This window comes from Schistocerca americana, chromosome 6 (assembly GCF_021461395.2).
Source record: "Schistocerca americana isolate TAMUIC-IGC-003095 chromosome 6, iqSchAmer2.1, whole genome shotgun sequence".
Lineage (NCBI taxonomy): Eukaryota > Metazoa > Arthropoda > Insecta > Orthoptera > Acrididae > Schistocerca > Schistocerca americana.
Genome location: NC_060124.1, coordinates 296,824,761 through 296,841,389, shown reverse-complemented (window position 1 = coordinate 296,841,389; position 16,629 = coordinate 296,824,761). Strand labels below are relative to the sequence as shown.

Here is a 16,629-nt window from a genome sequence, read left to right as displayed (position 1 = left end):
AAGGGCACAGGTCAGCCCCGTTTTCAAGAAGGGATGTCGAAAAGATGTGCAGAACTATAGACCTATATCTCTAACATCTATTAGTTGTAGAATTTTGGAACACATATTATGTTCAAATATAATGACTTTTCTGGAGACTAGAAATCTACTCTGTAGGAATCAGCATGGGTTTCGAAAAAGACAATCGTGTGAAACCCAGCTCGCGCTATTCGTCCATGAGACTCAGAGGGCCATAGACACGGCTTCCCAGGTAGATGCCGTGTTTCTCGACTTCCACAAGGCGTTCGATACAGTTCCCCACAGTCATTTAATGAACAAAGTAGGAGCATATGGACTATCAGACCAATTGTGTGATTGGATTGAAGAGTTCCTAGATAACAGAACTCACCATGTGATTCTCAAAGGAGAGAAGTCTTCATAAGTAAGAGTGATTTCAGGTGTGCCGCAGGGGGGTGTCGTAGGACTGTTGCTATTCACATTATACGTAAATGACTTTGTGGATGACATCAGAAGTTCACTGAGGCCATTTGCGGATGATGTTGTGGTATATCGAGAGATTGTAACAATGGAAAATTGTACTGAAATGCAGGAAGATCTGCAGCGAATTGACGCATGGTGCAGGGAATGGCAATTGAATCTCAATGTTGACAAGTGTGATGTGCTGCAAATACATAGAAAGAAAGATCCCTTGTAATTTAGCTACAATATAGCAGGTCAGCAACTGGAAGCAGTTAATTCCATAAATTATCTGGGAGTACGCATTAGGAATGATTTAAAATGGAATGATCATATAAAGTTGATCGTCGGTAAAGCAGATGCCAGACTGAGATTCATTGGAAGAATCCTAAGGAAATGCAATCCAAAAGTAAAGGAAGTAGGTTACAGTACGCTTGTTCACCCACTGCTTGAATACTGCTCAGCAGTGTGGGATCCATACCAGATAGGGTTGATAGAAGAGATAGAGAAGATCCAATGGAGAGCAGCGCGCTTCGTTACAGGATCATTTAGTAATCGCGAAAGCGTTATGGAGATGATAGATAAACTCCAGTGGAAGACTCTGCAGGAGAGATGCTCAGTAGCTTGGTACGGGCTTTTGTTGAAGTTTCGAGAACATACCTTCACCGAAGAGTCAAGCAGTATATTGCTCCCTCCTACATATATCTCGCGAAGAGACCATGAGGATAAAATCAGAGAGATTAGAGCCCACACAGAGGCGTACCAACAATCCTTCTTTCCACGAACAATACGAGACTGGAATAGAAGGGAGAACCGATAAAGGTACTCAAGGTACCTGCCACACACCGTCAGGTGGCTTGCGGAGTATGGATGTAGATGTAGATGTAGAACAAGTGGTTAGGAACCCCACTCATGATGGAAATATATTGGATCTAATAGCAACACATAGATCTGACTCTTTGAGGATGTCCACATCGAAATTGGTATCAGTGACCACGACACAGTTGTGGTGACAATGATACCGAGGTACAAAGGACAACTGAAACAAGCAGAGATATATATATGTTCACTAAAGTAGATAAAAGTCAGTAGTGTCATATCTCAAAGAGGAACTTGAAACTTTCAACACAGGACAGGAGCATGTGGAGAAACTATGGTTCAAGTTTAAAAGAATAGTTGACCATGCACTGGTTAGATATATACGCAGCAGAACAGTCCACAACAGGAAGGAATCTCTATGGTATTCAGGCACTTTAAAGAAACGTCTAAAGAAATAGAGATTACTGCATAATAGGTGTAAATGAAGCGTCGGGCTATAGATAGAGAGATGCTGAATGAAACGCATTTGGCTGTCAAGGGGGCAATATGTGATGCCTTCAATGACTACTGTTGCACAATATTGTCAAATTACCTTTCAGATCACCCAAAGAAACTCTGGTCATATGTAAAGGCTGGTAGTGGCAACAACATTAGTGTCCAGTCCCTAGTAATGAGACAGGAACTGAAACTGAGGGTAGCAGAGCAAAAGCTGAAATTCTTAACTCTATTTTCAAATGTTCCTTCGGAAAGAAAAACCCAAAAGAACTGTGTAGCACCCATACCATATAGGACAAACCGAGGATATTGAACGCGTACAGAGAGGAGCAGCATGAATGGTCACACGTTTGTTTAATCTGGGGAATAGTGTCACAAAGACACTGAAGAAACTGAACTGAAAGACTATTGAAGACAGACGTAAACAATCCCGGGAAAGCCTGCTAACAAAGTTTCAAGAACCAACTTTAGATGGTGATGCAAGGAATATACTACAATCCCCTGCATATCGCTCACATAGGTATTGTGAGATTAAGATTAGAATAATTACGGCACCGACAGAGGCATTCAAACCTTCTTCCCGTGCTTCGTATGTGAATGGAGGAGGAAGAAACCCTAATAACTGGTACAATGGGATGTACCCTCTGGCGTGCACCTCTCGTGGTTTACAGAGCATGGATGTAGATGTAGAATGAGTAGACTTATATGTTGATTAGCAGAAGCAGCCATTAACTTTGCACTGACAACAGCCTTCAAAACTGAGTGTTCAGAAAGCAATTGAACAGTACTCGATTGTTTGAAAGGGTATCTTAAGGAGAATGAGCCTACATGACCTCAACTTCCTACAATTATGCTTTTCCGGGGCGTCCGTAGAAATTTTCCAAGAGGGGCAAGTTTCAAAACTTGCCAGTTTGTGTATAATTGATTCCGTGTGTTGGAAAACGTGACATTTGATGAGAAATACATAAACCTGTTGAACCATATGTCACTAGAGTGACAGTTATCTAATTCATTTTTTTGAAGGTATATTACTTTGGTACCTAAACAATACGCACTTTTCAATATCATACGCAAAGGACTTCCTTTTTATGTTATTAATATGCATGACAACTTTTCATTCAACGATCTGAAATTACGTCCTCATATGTTTAAATGCACGGTATCTAACGAGTTATGATGTAAGGATAGAAAATATCCACAAAAATAATACACTCATATTTCCATAATTTTAAGTCAAATCTGAAAATTAAAAATCTGAAATAGGAATAAAGTCAGAATGACTGAGAAAATCTTGCAATATCAGCGAAAAGCCACATTAATACCCACTGAAGAGAGGAAACAGAGTGAAACTTTTAAACAATCTTATTCTACTTTGATACCATCCATAACACTTGGATTGCTCATAAAACGTCATATACGTGGCTTTATTGCAATGCCTCCGTGATTTCTGTTTTTAGTGTCGTCTGGTACAGCTGAAGTTGAGCAAAATGTGTTTCGAAAGCTACATTCATTTTGGCTGGTTATGTAAAATACAGCTCAGGGCCAGTATATGACGAGATGAATGTGGGAAACCTCTTAAAACCAACCTCATGTTCGTCTGTAGAATCAACTGTCAACAGCCTGGGACCTCACCAAGGCAACCCTTGCCTATTTTGAAAAGTTCCCAATACTGGAAATCATATTTTTGTATTTTCACAAGTTTTCCTTCCTCTTCTAGCACAGAAAAAGGTATTTTCTTCTTTGACTAATGTGTTGTGGGGTTAAATATAGATATATACACCTACAAGGTCCAGTCACGTTAACGTGACCACTGCCTGTGTTCGACATCACAGGCGGCAGATGACAGCACTAGCAGAGGAGGGTATATAAAGCGACTCGGTGAAGGAGGGATGGTGGGCGAGGGGCCTGGAAAACAGTGCAGACACTGTCGTAATGTCGAAATGGAACCATTTATCTGATGTCCAAAAGGCCATGATAATTAGCTTTCGGGCCAAAGGTGGTATCATTCCCGAAACAGCAAAGTGTGTAAACTGTTCGTGTGCTACTGTAGTTGAAGTACACTGTACATGGCAAAATTGTGGTATCCAAAACTGGTGCTGAGGCATCTGTGGTGCATCATAGACCATAGATGAGAGGGAAGAACAACACTGTAGTGATGGCGTGGATGAATAGATGTGCAACTTTTGAGCAACTGACTACCTAGATGAACCAAGGGGCTAACGACAATGTCTCCTCAACGAGCATTCAGCGAATGTTACTGCGTTTGGGCTCCACAGCAGGCGCCTGGTTCATGCACCCACACAACCCATCAGCGACGTAAGCTGGAGTTTGCACGCTAGTACCGCAACTGGACGTTCGCCTGGTGAACTTTTCTGATGAATCACATTTTGTGCTCCATCAGATAGATGGCTGTTGGAGTGTACGGTTGAAACGTCTGAAAACAAACACCCTACTACAATCACCAAAAGGATCCAGGTCAGAGGAGGGGCATTATGGTCTGGGGAATGTTTTTGTGGAATTCCCTGATCTCATACTTCTGGAAGACACAATGAATCAATACAAGTATGTGTCTATCAGTAAGGAATCACGTCCATCACCACATGCAGTCTGTTTTTCCTCAGCTTGATGGCATTTACCATCAGGACAATGCAACATGTCACACAGCTCGCAATGTATGAGCATAGATCGAAGAACACCAAGATGAGAATATCGTAACCCCCTTGCCCCTAAATTCCCCGGATTCAAACGCAGTCAAGAATATGTGGGTCCACCTCAGTCGTACTGTATGCACCATGGACTGTCAACTGAGAAATCTAGAGCATCTGAGCACGGCATCTGAGTCAGTGTGGAGCCGCATCCCTGTCAGTAACTTCTATAACCTAACTGACTCTCTTCCTGCACATGTCACGGTGGTCCACACTGCAAAAACTGATTGTTCAAGCTTTTGACATGTGGTAGTATTAATGTGACTGGACATTGTGCAATAGAGCATGACTGCGTTCTTCTGACTCTGCCGTGTAAAACTGAATGCAGAATCAGCAAGCTTTCATGGGTTTTCTTTTTCCCTAAACAAATGGTAGACTACTGTTGTGATACCATTGTGTATCAAGTAGGAGGGAACGTCCTTATGATAACTGGGGACAGGTGACTGGTGCATATACTGCTGCCATGCTAATGTGTTGGAGTGTCTGTAATGCGCTATGGTGTTAGACCACCACCTTTCTGCTTGTAAAGTTTTTAACAAAAAAACAATGAAGCAAAGATTGCCAGCATCGTTTCGGCATGGTTCTGAGAAGATTCATATCCATATTGACTGCTGATCAGCACCGAATCTGAAGCCACACCAAGGAATCTGTATCATTCCCTGTGAACAGAGTAACATTTAAGGAAACCAAAGATACGCTGATGGAAAAAATCCTAAAAGCAAGAAGGAGTTCTATGACATAAATGAAAGTTGGTAAACGTGTTTCTATGCCTGAAAGATGGTGTCTGTTTAAATTTCGCACCAACCGCATAAGAGAGGTGCTAGTAGCACCACTACGAGGATGCAAATCAGATTTGTTGTAAATACTGGTTTTCAAGGTCGTGAGCGTTAGTTACCTATGAGACTGGATTGAGTGAGTTGATGTCAGTGAATAATGCCTTTAAGACAATGAAGGCGCCATTACCAACACCTCACCAAGTTCGAACGAGGTCGTGTAATAGGGCTATGAGAAGCTGGACATTCCTTCTGCGATATTGCAGAAAGACTTGACAGGAATGTAGGCACTGTACGTGATTGCTGGCTGCATTGGTCACAGCAAGGTATGGTCACAAGAAGATCAGGCTCCAGACAGCTATGTGGCACTACCGAGAGGGAAGACCGTCATATCTCAGAGAGGAACTTGAAACATTTAGTAACGGACTTGAGAATGTTGAAGGACTGTGGCTGAAGTTAAAAAAAAAAAAAATTGTTGATCATGCACTGGATAGATATATGTCGAGTGGAACAGTTCATGATGAGGTGTACCTTCCATGGTATACAGTCACTGTAAAGACTAAATGAAAAGTGTATGACTGTGAAGAGGACAATACACGAAACCTTGAAGAGCCACAGTAGCAGAATGTTGTCGAAAGATCTCTCATATAATCCAAAGAAATTTTGGTCATACGTGGGGCTGTTAGTGGCAACGAAGTTCGTGTCTAGCCTCTGCTGGATAGCACAGGACCTGAAATTGAGGGTAGCGAAACAATAGCAGAAATGCTGATCTCCGTTATCAAATGTTCCTTTACAAAGGAAAATCCCGGAGTATTGGCCCAGTTTAATTTTAACACCATTGCAAAGGTAAGTTAAATACGTTCCCAGAAAAAAATTAGTACACCTGGAAAAACGACGACGATTTTGATCCGATGACGGCATATGCCATTTGGGGATAGTAGATGTACTGAAAATGGCTTTAACGTCGTTCGCCAACACACAGTGTAGTGGCTTAGCTATCAGAGCGCCATATTTGTCTACCCTTTGGTAAGGAATGTTCACACCAAGAAGGTTCAGTGTGGTACAAAGATGTGAAGCAAGCAGGCGACCATGCCGTGGAGACGCATTTCTGCATCCAACAGCCAACTGATCATGTTAGAAAGGGTTCAAATTGTGGCCTCCCGAGTGGCGGGATGGTCCTTTCATAGAATTGCCTCACACGGCAAACGTGTTACGTCAGTTGTGCAACGCTGCTGGCATCAGGGATCATGTAAACACGCTCACACCCGTAGACGAGATTCTGGACGTTCACACCACATGGGTGCCCGCGAGGATCGTCTACTATAACGGCAGCAATGGCAGATCGTACAGCTACCACAGTATAGATAAGAGGGCTTTTGAGCCCATAAGTATCAACATGAACTAACGTGGACCAATTTTGGCAGTGGGACCACGGGCATGCAGATCTCTAGTCCGTTTTCTAGTCACGCCACAGCACTGACTGCACGGATCGACTGTTGCCGTCACCGGATCACTTGGAAGATGGAGTGGCGCGCTGTGGCCTTCAGCGATGAAAGTAGATTCTGCCTGTATGGAAGTGATGGTCGTTTACACTTATGACATAGACTTAGTGAGCGCTGTCTTGTAGATTGAATTCGCCTGAGACACACTGGCCCCTCCTCAGGCCTTATGGTCTAGGGTGAGATAAGCTACTGCTCTCGTTCACCTTCGGTGTTCCGACAGGGACGCTAACGAGCCCTTGGTACATGCACAATGTTGTTAGAGCCGTTCTTTTGGCGGTCTTGCAGCAGAAATGTGATGTTTTGTTTCAACAGGATAACGCTCGCCTACACACTGTCCCGGAAACTCAACGTGCTCTGCAAGACGTGCTGTAAGTTCCCCGGCCAGCACGATTTTCCAATATTTTCTTTTTTTCCAGTAGAACACTTGTGGGTTACGATGGTGGAGTCAGGTAGCCAGAGGAGTATGGTAAACTCATCTTAGTGCTCTTCTAACTACGCAAGTGCACTGCGAGCTGTGTGACATATTGCATTGTCCAGCTGGTAGATGCCATCATGCTGAGTAGAGACAAAGTGCATGTAATGGTGAACGTGATCCCCATGGATAAATACTTACTTGTCATGAAGCATGGTGCCTTCCATAATGACGAAAACATCCCGCAGACCATAACTCTCTCTCCATTGGCCTAGATACTTCTGACGATTACTGAATGGTGTGTAGCCGGCCGTTGTGGCCGAGCGGTTCTAGGCGCTACAGTCTGGAACCGCGCGACCGCTACGGTCGCAGGTTCGAATCCTGCCTCGGGCATTGATGTGTGTGATGTCCTTAGGTTAGTTAGGTTTAAGTAGTTCTAAGTTCTAGGGGACTGATGACCTCAGATGTTAAGTCCCATAGTGCTCGGAGCCATTTGAACCATTTTTTTGAATAGTGTGTACTTTCAGACATTTGACGAAGTACATACCAATGGCCATTTGTCTGATGGAGCATAAAAAGTGTTTCATTTGTAAAGGACGTCTGTCGCTAAACAGTGTTCGTCCAGTTACAGTTCTGACGTGCAAATCCCAGCCATTTTCGCTGATGCCAGCATGGGTGTATGAACCAAGCACCTGCTGCGGTGGGCCACACGCAGCAGTGTTCACTGAACGGTCGTCAAGCAGACACTGTTCGTATCCCCTTAGTTCATCTGAGTGGTCGGCTGCTCAACAATTGCACGTCTATTCCCCTGTATACACCTCCACAGCCTCCGTTCACCCCTGTCATGTATGGCCCATAGTGTAGATCAGTTGCCTCAGCGAAGGATTTGGATAGCGCCATTTTTCCGTGCACGCAACATTTTAATCACGGCGGTATGGGAGCAGTTTACAAACTTTGCCGTTTCAGAAATGCTCATTTCAGGAATGCTCCCACGCTTGGCCTGAAAGCTTGTCGTCACTCCCCTCTTGACGTCAGATAAATCGCTCCGTTTCCGCATTACAACATCGACTGCACTGTTGTTCACGTCCCACCGATATGCTTCACATACAATCCAATGCTAGTGCTGCCACTGACCGTCGGAGAGTGGTTATTGCACGTTGATGTCGGACATACGGTGTGATGACATTAATGTGTCTGGTGCATGTAGCAGGAGAACATGGACTGGGGGAAAAGGAATGAAGGCAAAGCTACTTCTTTCGCAGAGCATAATTTAATCATGGCCAAGATTTGGTTTAAGAATAATAGAAACCCGTTATATACATGGAAGACACCTCGTTATACCAGAAAGTTTCGGATAGATTATGTGATGGCAAGATTTTAAACTGAAAGGTATATCCACGGGTAGATTCTTACTCTGGCCATAATTTACACTCCTGGAAACTGAAATAAGAACACCGTGAATTCATTGTCCCACGAAGGGGAAACTTTATTGACACATTCCTGGGGTCAGATACATCACATGATCACACTGACAGAACCACAGGCACATAGACACAGGCAACAGAGCATGCACAATGTCGGCACTAGTACAGTGTATATCCACCTTTCGCAGCAATGCAGGCTGGTATTCTCCCATGGAGACGATCGTAGAGATGCTGGATGTAGTCCTGTGGAACGGCTTGCCATGCCATTTCCACCTGGCGCCTCAGTTGGACCAGCGTTCGTGCTGGACGTGCAGACCGCGTCAGACGACGCTTCATCCAGTCCCAAACATGCTCAATGGGGGACAGATCCGGAGATCTTGCTGGCCAGGGTAGTTGACTTACACCTTCTAGAGCACGTTGGGTGGCACGGGATACATGCGGACGTGCATTGTCCTGTTGGAACAGCAAGTTCCCTTGCCAGTCTAGGAATGGTAGAACGATGGGTTCGATGACGGTTTGGATGTACCGTGCACTATTCAGTGTCCCCTCGACGATCACCAGTGGTGTACGGCCAGTGTAGGAGATCGCTCCCCACACCATGATGCCGGGTGTTGGCCCTGTGTGCCTCGGTCGTATGCAGTCCTGATTGTGGCGCTCACCTGCACGGCGCCAAACACGCATACGACCATCATTGGCACCAAGGCAGAAACGACTCTCATCGCTGAAGACGACACGTCTCCATTCGTCCCTCCATTCACGCCTGTCGCGACACCACTGGAGGCGGGCTGCACGATGTTGGGGCGTGAGCGGAAGACGGCCTAACGGTGTGCGGGACCGTAGCCCAGCTTCATGGAGACGGTTGCGAATGGTCCTCGCCGATACCCCAGGAGCAACAGTGTCCCTAATTTGCTGGGAAGTGGCGGTGCGGTCCCCTACGGCACTGCGTAGGATCCTACGGTCTTGGCGTGCATCCGTGCGTCGCTGCGGTCCAGTCCCAGGTCGACGGGCACGTGCACCTTCTGCCGACCACTGGCGACAACATCGATGTACTGTGGAGACCTCACGCCCCACGTGTTGAGCAATTCGGCGGTACGTCCACCCGGCCTCCCGCATGCCCACTATACGCCCTCGCGCGAAGTCCGTCAACTGCACATACGGTTCACGTCCACGCTGTCGCGGCATGCTACCAGTGTTAAAGACTGCGATGGAGCTCCGTATGCCACGGCAAACTGGCTGACACTGACGGCGGCGGTACACTAATGCTGCGCAGCTAGCGCCATTCGACGGCCAACACCGCGGTTCCTGGTGTGTCCGCTGTGCCGTGCGTGTGATCATTGCTTGTACAGCCCTCTCGCAGTGTCCGGAGCAAGTATGGTGGGTCTGACACACCGGTGTCAATGTGTTCTTTTATCCATTTCCAGGAGTGTATTTGTTATGAACTGCAGATCAAAACTAATGAAACTGGAAAAGTAGGGAAGTAAGGAGACGCTACCTGGATAAATTGAAATAATCAGTAACTTAGTTTCAAAGAGCATTAAGGCATCTGTTGACTGGAACAAGGGAAAGGCATACAACAGAAGACTAACGGGTAGCAGTGAAAGATTAAATAGTGAAGGCAGCAAAGGGCCAATTGAATTAAGTTGACGAAAGGGAATATAGACCTATAAAAATAAGAATCACAGAAAGCACAAAATGTCTAAGCAGGAATGGGTGCAGAACAAGTACAAGCTGTAGAAGAGTGCATGCCTACGTGGAAGACAGATGTCACCTACAGAAAAAGTCCTTTGGGGAAAGGAAAAGCAGAGATATTCATATCAAGAGCTCAGATGGCAAGCCAGCACTAACGAACATGGGGAAGAAAGGTCTCTCTGTCCGAACACGCCTTGGAAGGCCCAACGGGACCGACCGGCCGCCGAGTCATCCTCAGCCCATAGGCGTCACTGGATGCGGATATGGAGGGGCATGTGGCCAGCACACCGCTCTCACGGCCGTACGTCAGTTTCCGAGACCGGAGCCACTACTTTTCAATCAAGTCGCTTCTGTTTGCCTCACAAGGTGTGAGTGCAACCCACCTGCAACAGCGCTCGACAGACCGGATGATCACCCATCCGAGAAGTAGCCAAGCCCAACAGCGCTTAACTTTGGTGACCTGACGGGAACTGGTGTTAGCACTGCGGCAAGGCCGTTGGAAACAATGGGAAGGTAGAAGGAATATGTAGAAAGGCTCAACAGGGAAAATTATATTCAAGGCAACATTACAGAAAAGGAAAAGGATGTAGATGAAGACAAAAAGCTAGATGTGATGATACGAGAGCAATTTATCAGCGCACTGAAAGATCTACATCGCACGAAGTTCTTCGGAGTAGGTGACATTCCTTCAGAATTATGGAGATCCTTGGCAGAGCCAGCCGTGACAAAACTGTTCCACCTCGTGTTCATGGTACATGAGACTATCGAATACCTTCAGACATAAAGAAAAATACAATAATTCCAGTTCCAGAGAAAGAAGGTGCTGAAGATCTATTATGTGTCATGGATGCACAATACTGACGCGAATTATTTACAGAAGAATGGAAAAACTGGTACAAGCCGACCTACGGTAAGATAAGTTTGGGTAACAGAGAAATGTAGGAAGAAACTAAACAATTCTGGCTCTATGGTTTCTTTAAAAAGATAGTTTGAAGATAGACAAACCTACGATATACTGGGTTGATGCATAAATTCGTATGGTTTTTCTATAAGTTTAATAAGCACAACAGATACAAATAACAAAGACTTTATTCATCAATAATATATTCTTCTTCACTGTTTCCAACAATCTGCCGACGCTCTGGTAACTTCTCGATTCCACGATAGTAGAAATCATATCCTTTTGAGGCGAAGAACTCGTCCAGCCATGGTTAGAGCGTTGCGGAATGACTTCCCAACCCAGCTCCTGTATGCTACTTTTTGCCCGTCTAGCAATATGCAGGCGGCTGTTAACGTGGAGTGGCATAACTACATGCAGTCTTCCTTTTGTTGCTCTTGGAACGTGTCTGCAAAGCGTCTCAGTTGTTGACAATGAATGTCAGCAGTGATGATTACGCTTGGGGTAAGCAATTCGTAGTACACAATAGTATCGCTGTTCCATCAGATGGATAACGTTACCTTTTGTGGATACTTTGTCTGGGCTCAACCATTCCTATCTTTTCCTTGAGGTAACATAAGGACACCATTTCTCGTCACCAGTAACGACACAAGATAAAAATGGTAGGCGTTGTTCACGAGATGACCATATGGGCACCCGGTGATTTTTGTGATTTTGGCTTAGAGCGTGCGGTATACATACAGCGCATTTTTGAACCTTCCCCATTGCATGCAAATGCCGCACGATAGTGGATCATCGCATTCGCCATTCTGCGGGTTCGCTGGCTTAGATTAATGCGTTTAAACGATCATCATCAAACCCCGAAAGTTTTGCTGAACGGGGAGTGTCATTAATGGCAAACCAGTCCTCCTCAAAACCATTTTATTGCCATGCTCTGTGGAATGATATTATCCCCAGACATGGTGCAAAAATTGCCGGCTGCCTCCGCTGCTGTCACCCTCTATTGAACTCAAACAAAAGGGTACGTTGGAAATGTTCCGATTTCTTCACTTGGCACTCCATTTTCTAACATCCACAGCTCCACTCACTATCTCCACATGACAAAAGGGCTATATTAATCTCAAACAGCAATAGTGAACTACAAATAAGAAAATAAAATTCGATAAATATACCCATAGCAACTGGAATAACAACATGCAACAAAAAAACGCTACGAACTTATGAACCAACGTAATAGCACTTGTAGATTTTGAGAAATCTTTTGACAATGCTGACGGGAATACACTCTTTGAAATTCTGATGGTAGCAGTGATACAATACAGGAAGCAAAAGTTTAAAAATTATTTACAACTCATAGAGAAACCGCAGTGCAGTTCTAAGTATCTAAGGTCGTGAAAAGGATACAGTGATTGAGAAGGGTATGAGACAGGGTTGTAGCCAATCTCCAGTGTTATTCGACCTGTACTTTGAGGAACTGAATAACACACGATATTTTCCCGTTGGCATACTTTTATGTACCGGTATTCACTTTTATCTTGTCTACTTTGTTTCGACGGCGCTATCGAAACAAGTAAAGTACACAAGGTGAACGCAGATATATAAAAACAGGCAAACGAGAAAAAATTGTGTGTCAATGCGGTGTGTTACATACCGAGCGCCCGTGTACAGAAGAACGCAATGAAATAATATAGGAGCCAAATAAATAACCATTGTAGATCCTTTACATAAAGCGAAATGCGTTTGGTCCAAATAAGACATTATAAAGTCTTAAAAGATGGAATAGCTCCCATATTAAATGTGACCTGCGGCTGTGGAAGATAGGCCTCAGAAACAAGAATACATGTGAACTATAGTAGCTCCGTAGCGGAGGTCGCTACGCGCTAGTGATACTTTGACATGAAGCAAGAGGTGAAAGTGGCCTTATGAACGCTTGCAAGTAAGCAATGCCTTACCTTGGCAGTGAACACTTCCTGTGGCCAGAAGGCCGAATATGCACGCTAGCAACCACAACATGTTGGCCCTGAACTGCACGTTTGTGTCTCGGAATCGCTTATATACCGATCGCTGCGCACCGACCTTAACAGATTAACGAATGTTACCTCACCTGCTATGTTATCGGCGCGTGCTGACTGTGGCAGACTAACACGGCGCCGAAGTTACCGTGACATAACCAGGAGCTCTCTGTTAGTGACATCCGAAACAAGTTCGGACGGGTAAGTCATTTGTCGGATGACCTGTCATTTACGATAACACATTTTTACTGGCCATAAAAATACTAAACAAAGAAACACCGATCTAAACATAAAACAGTTCAGATATATTTTGTATCACATGCCTTACAAATAACACGGATGACTACATGGCTTAATTTGAAGAGTTCAAAATAGCCATTAAAGTATGCCTACCATTTAGGAAAAGAAGTACAAATTATTATTATTATTTGAATCTCAGTCTTCTTCTTGTCCTAACCGATCCATAGTGGTCTCCACCTTTCCACCACGGCCATTGGCGCTAGGATCTTCCCCGTCGTCGTTAGGGGCTTGGTCGCCTATGAGACTGGTAAGTATTTCGACCTCAGTTAGCACTTGACATTCACTCTTGGTTTTTTTCGCATTCTTTCATCAGTCCAGCCGTTTCAGCTGTTTGGTGGTTCTTCCGGCGTAATGATAGACTCGCCTAAAGAAAGGAACTTATTCCAAGTTTTGAGCAGTGTCTAAATTCTTCTTTTCACTATTTCGCCGTTTTTATGTACAAATTTCCATCTTCAGTGACAAGTACACTCACAAATTTTGTAACTGCATCATTATTCTTTTTAATAATCAAACCGATATAGTTGCACTTGTAACTACACATTCCTGAGCATCTGTCTTCAGCTGGTCTATTACTTTAAGTTTACCAGTAACAACATTTAACTGGATCGTGCCTTGATGACATGCTTATGAGTCGAAAACGGTTACGATACCGTTTGTGTGAGCTGAGATTAAAAATAGAACTAAAAGATTCGTTTATTTATCGTCGGCTTACAACTAGTTTGGAGGGTTCACATCTTATTCTCAAATGTCACAAGGATCACTTAAAGTGAAGCCATTAAAAAAAAGAAACCATTGCCCTACAGATGCATCTAAGTAAGGAATACTTATTTATTTACATACAGCTAACGCACGTAATTGTCAACAGATCCAGCAGATATATATGGTGTTTCAGAATTCTTATTACACAGCTATAGGTGTTGTAGAGGGACTCCGGACAGCAATATTTGGTAATAAACATACGTCCGAAAAAGCGCCGTTTGGAAGATATACGACTTTGAAAGAACGTCAAAAGATACGCTGCACGTGCATCAACCAACCCGTACCTTGAACTACAACATATGCTCGACCTGATTACCATGAGTTTCGTTGCACAAAGTGCACCTGAGAAAATTGTTCAGATACACACAGTGCAAAAGCCCTGGAGTCTCCTGATCCAGCTCTGCTGCAGCCATTTTACAAGGGCAAGGAGATCGTCTTGTGACTCCATTGGGTTATTACACTATTGGCCATTAAAATTGCTACACCAAGAAGAAATGCAGATGATAAACGGGTATTCATTGGACAAATATATTATACTACAACTGACATATGATTACATTTTCACGCAATTTGGGTGCATAGATCCTGAGAAATTAGTACCCAGAACAACCGCCTCTGGCCGTAATAACGGCCTTGATACGCCTGAGCATTGAGTCAAACGGAGCTTGGATGGCGTGTACAGCTACAGCTGCACGTGCAGCTTCAACACGATACCACAGTTCATCAAGAGTAGTAACTGGCGTATTGTGACGAACCAGTTGCTCGTCCCCCATTGACCAGACATTTTCAATTGGTGACAGACCTGGAGAATGTGCTGACCAGGGCAGAAGTCGAACATTTTCTGTATCCAGAAAGGCCCGTGCACGACCTGCAACATGCGGTCGTGCATCATCCTGCTGAAATGTAGGGTTTCACAAGGATCCAATGAAGGGTAGAGCCACGGGTCGTAACACATCTGAAATGTAACGTCCACTGTTCAATGTGCCGTCAATGCGAACAAGAGGTGACCAAGACGTGTAACCAATGGCACCCCATAGCATCACGCCGGGTGATACGCCAGTATGTCGATGACCAATACACGCTTCCAATGTGCGTTCACCGCGATGTCGCCAAACACGGATGCGACCATCATGATGCTATAAACAGAACCTGGATTCATACGAAAAAATGACGTTTTGCAATTCGTGCACCCAGGTTCGTCGTTGAGTACACCAACACAGGCGCTCCCGTCTGTGATGCAGCGTCAAGGGTAACCGCAGCCATGGTCTCCGAGCTGATAGTCCATGCTGCTGCAAACGTCATCGAACTCTTCAAGCAGATGGTTGTTGTCTTGCAAACGTCCCCATCTGTGGACTCAGGAATCGAGACGTGGCTGCACGATCCGTTACAGGCATGCAGATAAGATGCCTGTCATCTCGACTGCTAGTGACAGCCCGGCGTTTCGTATTACGCTCCTGAACCCACCGATTCTATATTCTGCTAACAGTCATTGGATCTCGATCAACGCGAGCAGCAATGTCGTGATACGATAAACCACAATCGCGATAGGCTACAATCCGACCTTTATCAAAGTCGGAAACGTGATGGTACGCATTTATCCTCCTTACACGAGGCATCACAACAACGTTTCACCAGACAACGCCGGTCAACTGCTGTTTATGTATGAGAAATCGGTTGGAAACTTTCCTCATGTCAGCATTTTGTAGGTGTCGCCACCGGCGCCAACCTTGTGTGAATGCTCTGAAAAGCTAATCATTTGCATATCACAGCATCTTCTTCCTGTCGGTTAAATTTCGTGTCTGTAGCACGTCAGTTTCGTGGTGTAGCATTTTTAATGGCCAGTAGTGTAGATAATACTCTTTGTGTAGCCCTAGAGGAAAAAGATCCCAACGAATCAGTCAACAGTGACCTATCCATCTGTCCCCGAATGTTTGGTGAAGGTGCTGACAGACGTCAAATGAAAAGTGGGCTGCCGCGCCATTGTGCTGGAACTACATCATTGGGCGGATACGCAATGTCACATCCTACAAAAGCTGCACCAGTACGTCTTGCAGGAAAGTCAAATAGCTGGGACCCATAGACGGAGTGGTAGAATATATGGGCCAGTCATACGAGCACGGATAATACCAGCCCACACTTTAATATCGAAACGATGTTCAAATTCAAGGGGGTTTGTGGCATGAGGGTTTTGCCCAAACCAAATGTGGCCTGTTACGACGCTTGATCAGACCTTCGTTTGTGAAATGCCCTTCATCGGTGAAAAGAGTGATCTGAGGAAAGGAAAGTCCGGAACGTCGACACAACAACATGGGAACCATGCAGAACAATCGACATGTGGCGCCAGCTGGACCCAATTCTTGCACCCTCTGGAGGTAGTATGGGTGA

General features: G+C 44.8%; 1 protein-coding gene across 1 annotated transcript in view; it reads right to left on the bottom strand.

The window, feature by feature from the left end:
- LOC124619644 (beta-galactosidase-1-like protein 2) overlaps positions 1–13,250 on the bottom strand; it is a 93,489-nt gene extending 80,239 nt beyond the window's left edge. Inside the window, exon 1 of the mRNA XM_047146172.1 lies at positions 13,126–13,250. Coding sequence (XP_047002128.1) covers positions 13,126–13,186 — 61 coding nt within the window. The 5' untranslated portion in view covers positions 13,187–13,250. The remainder of the gene's footprint in view (positions 1–13,125) is intronic.
- Positions 13,251–16,629: the final 3,379 nt, after the last annotated feature.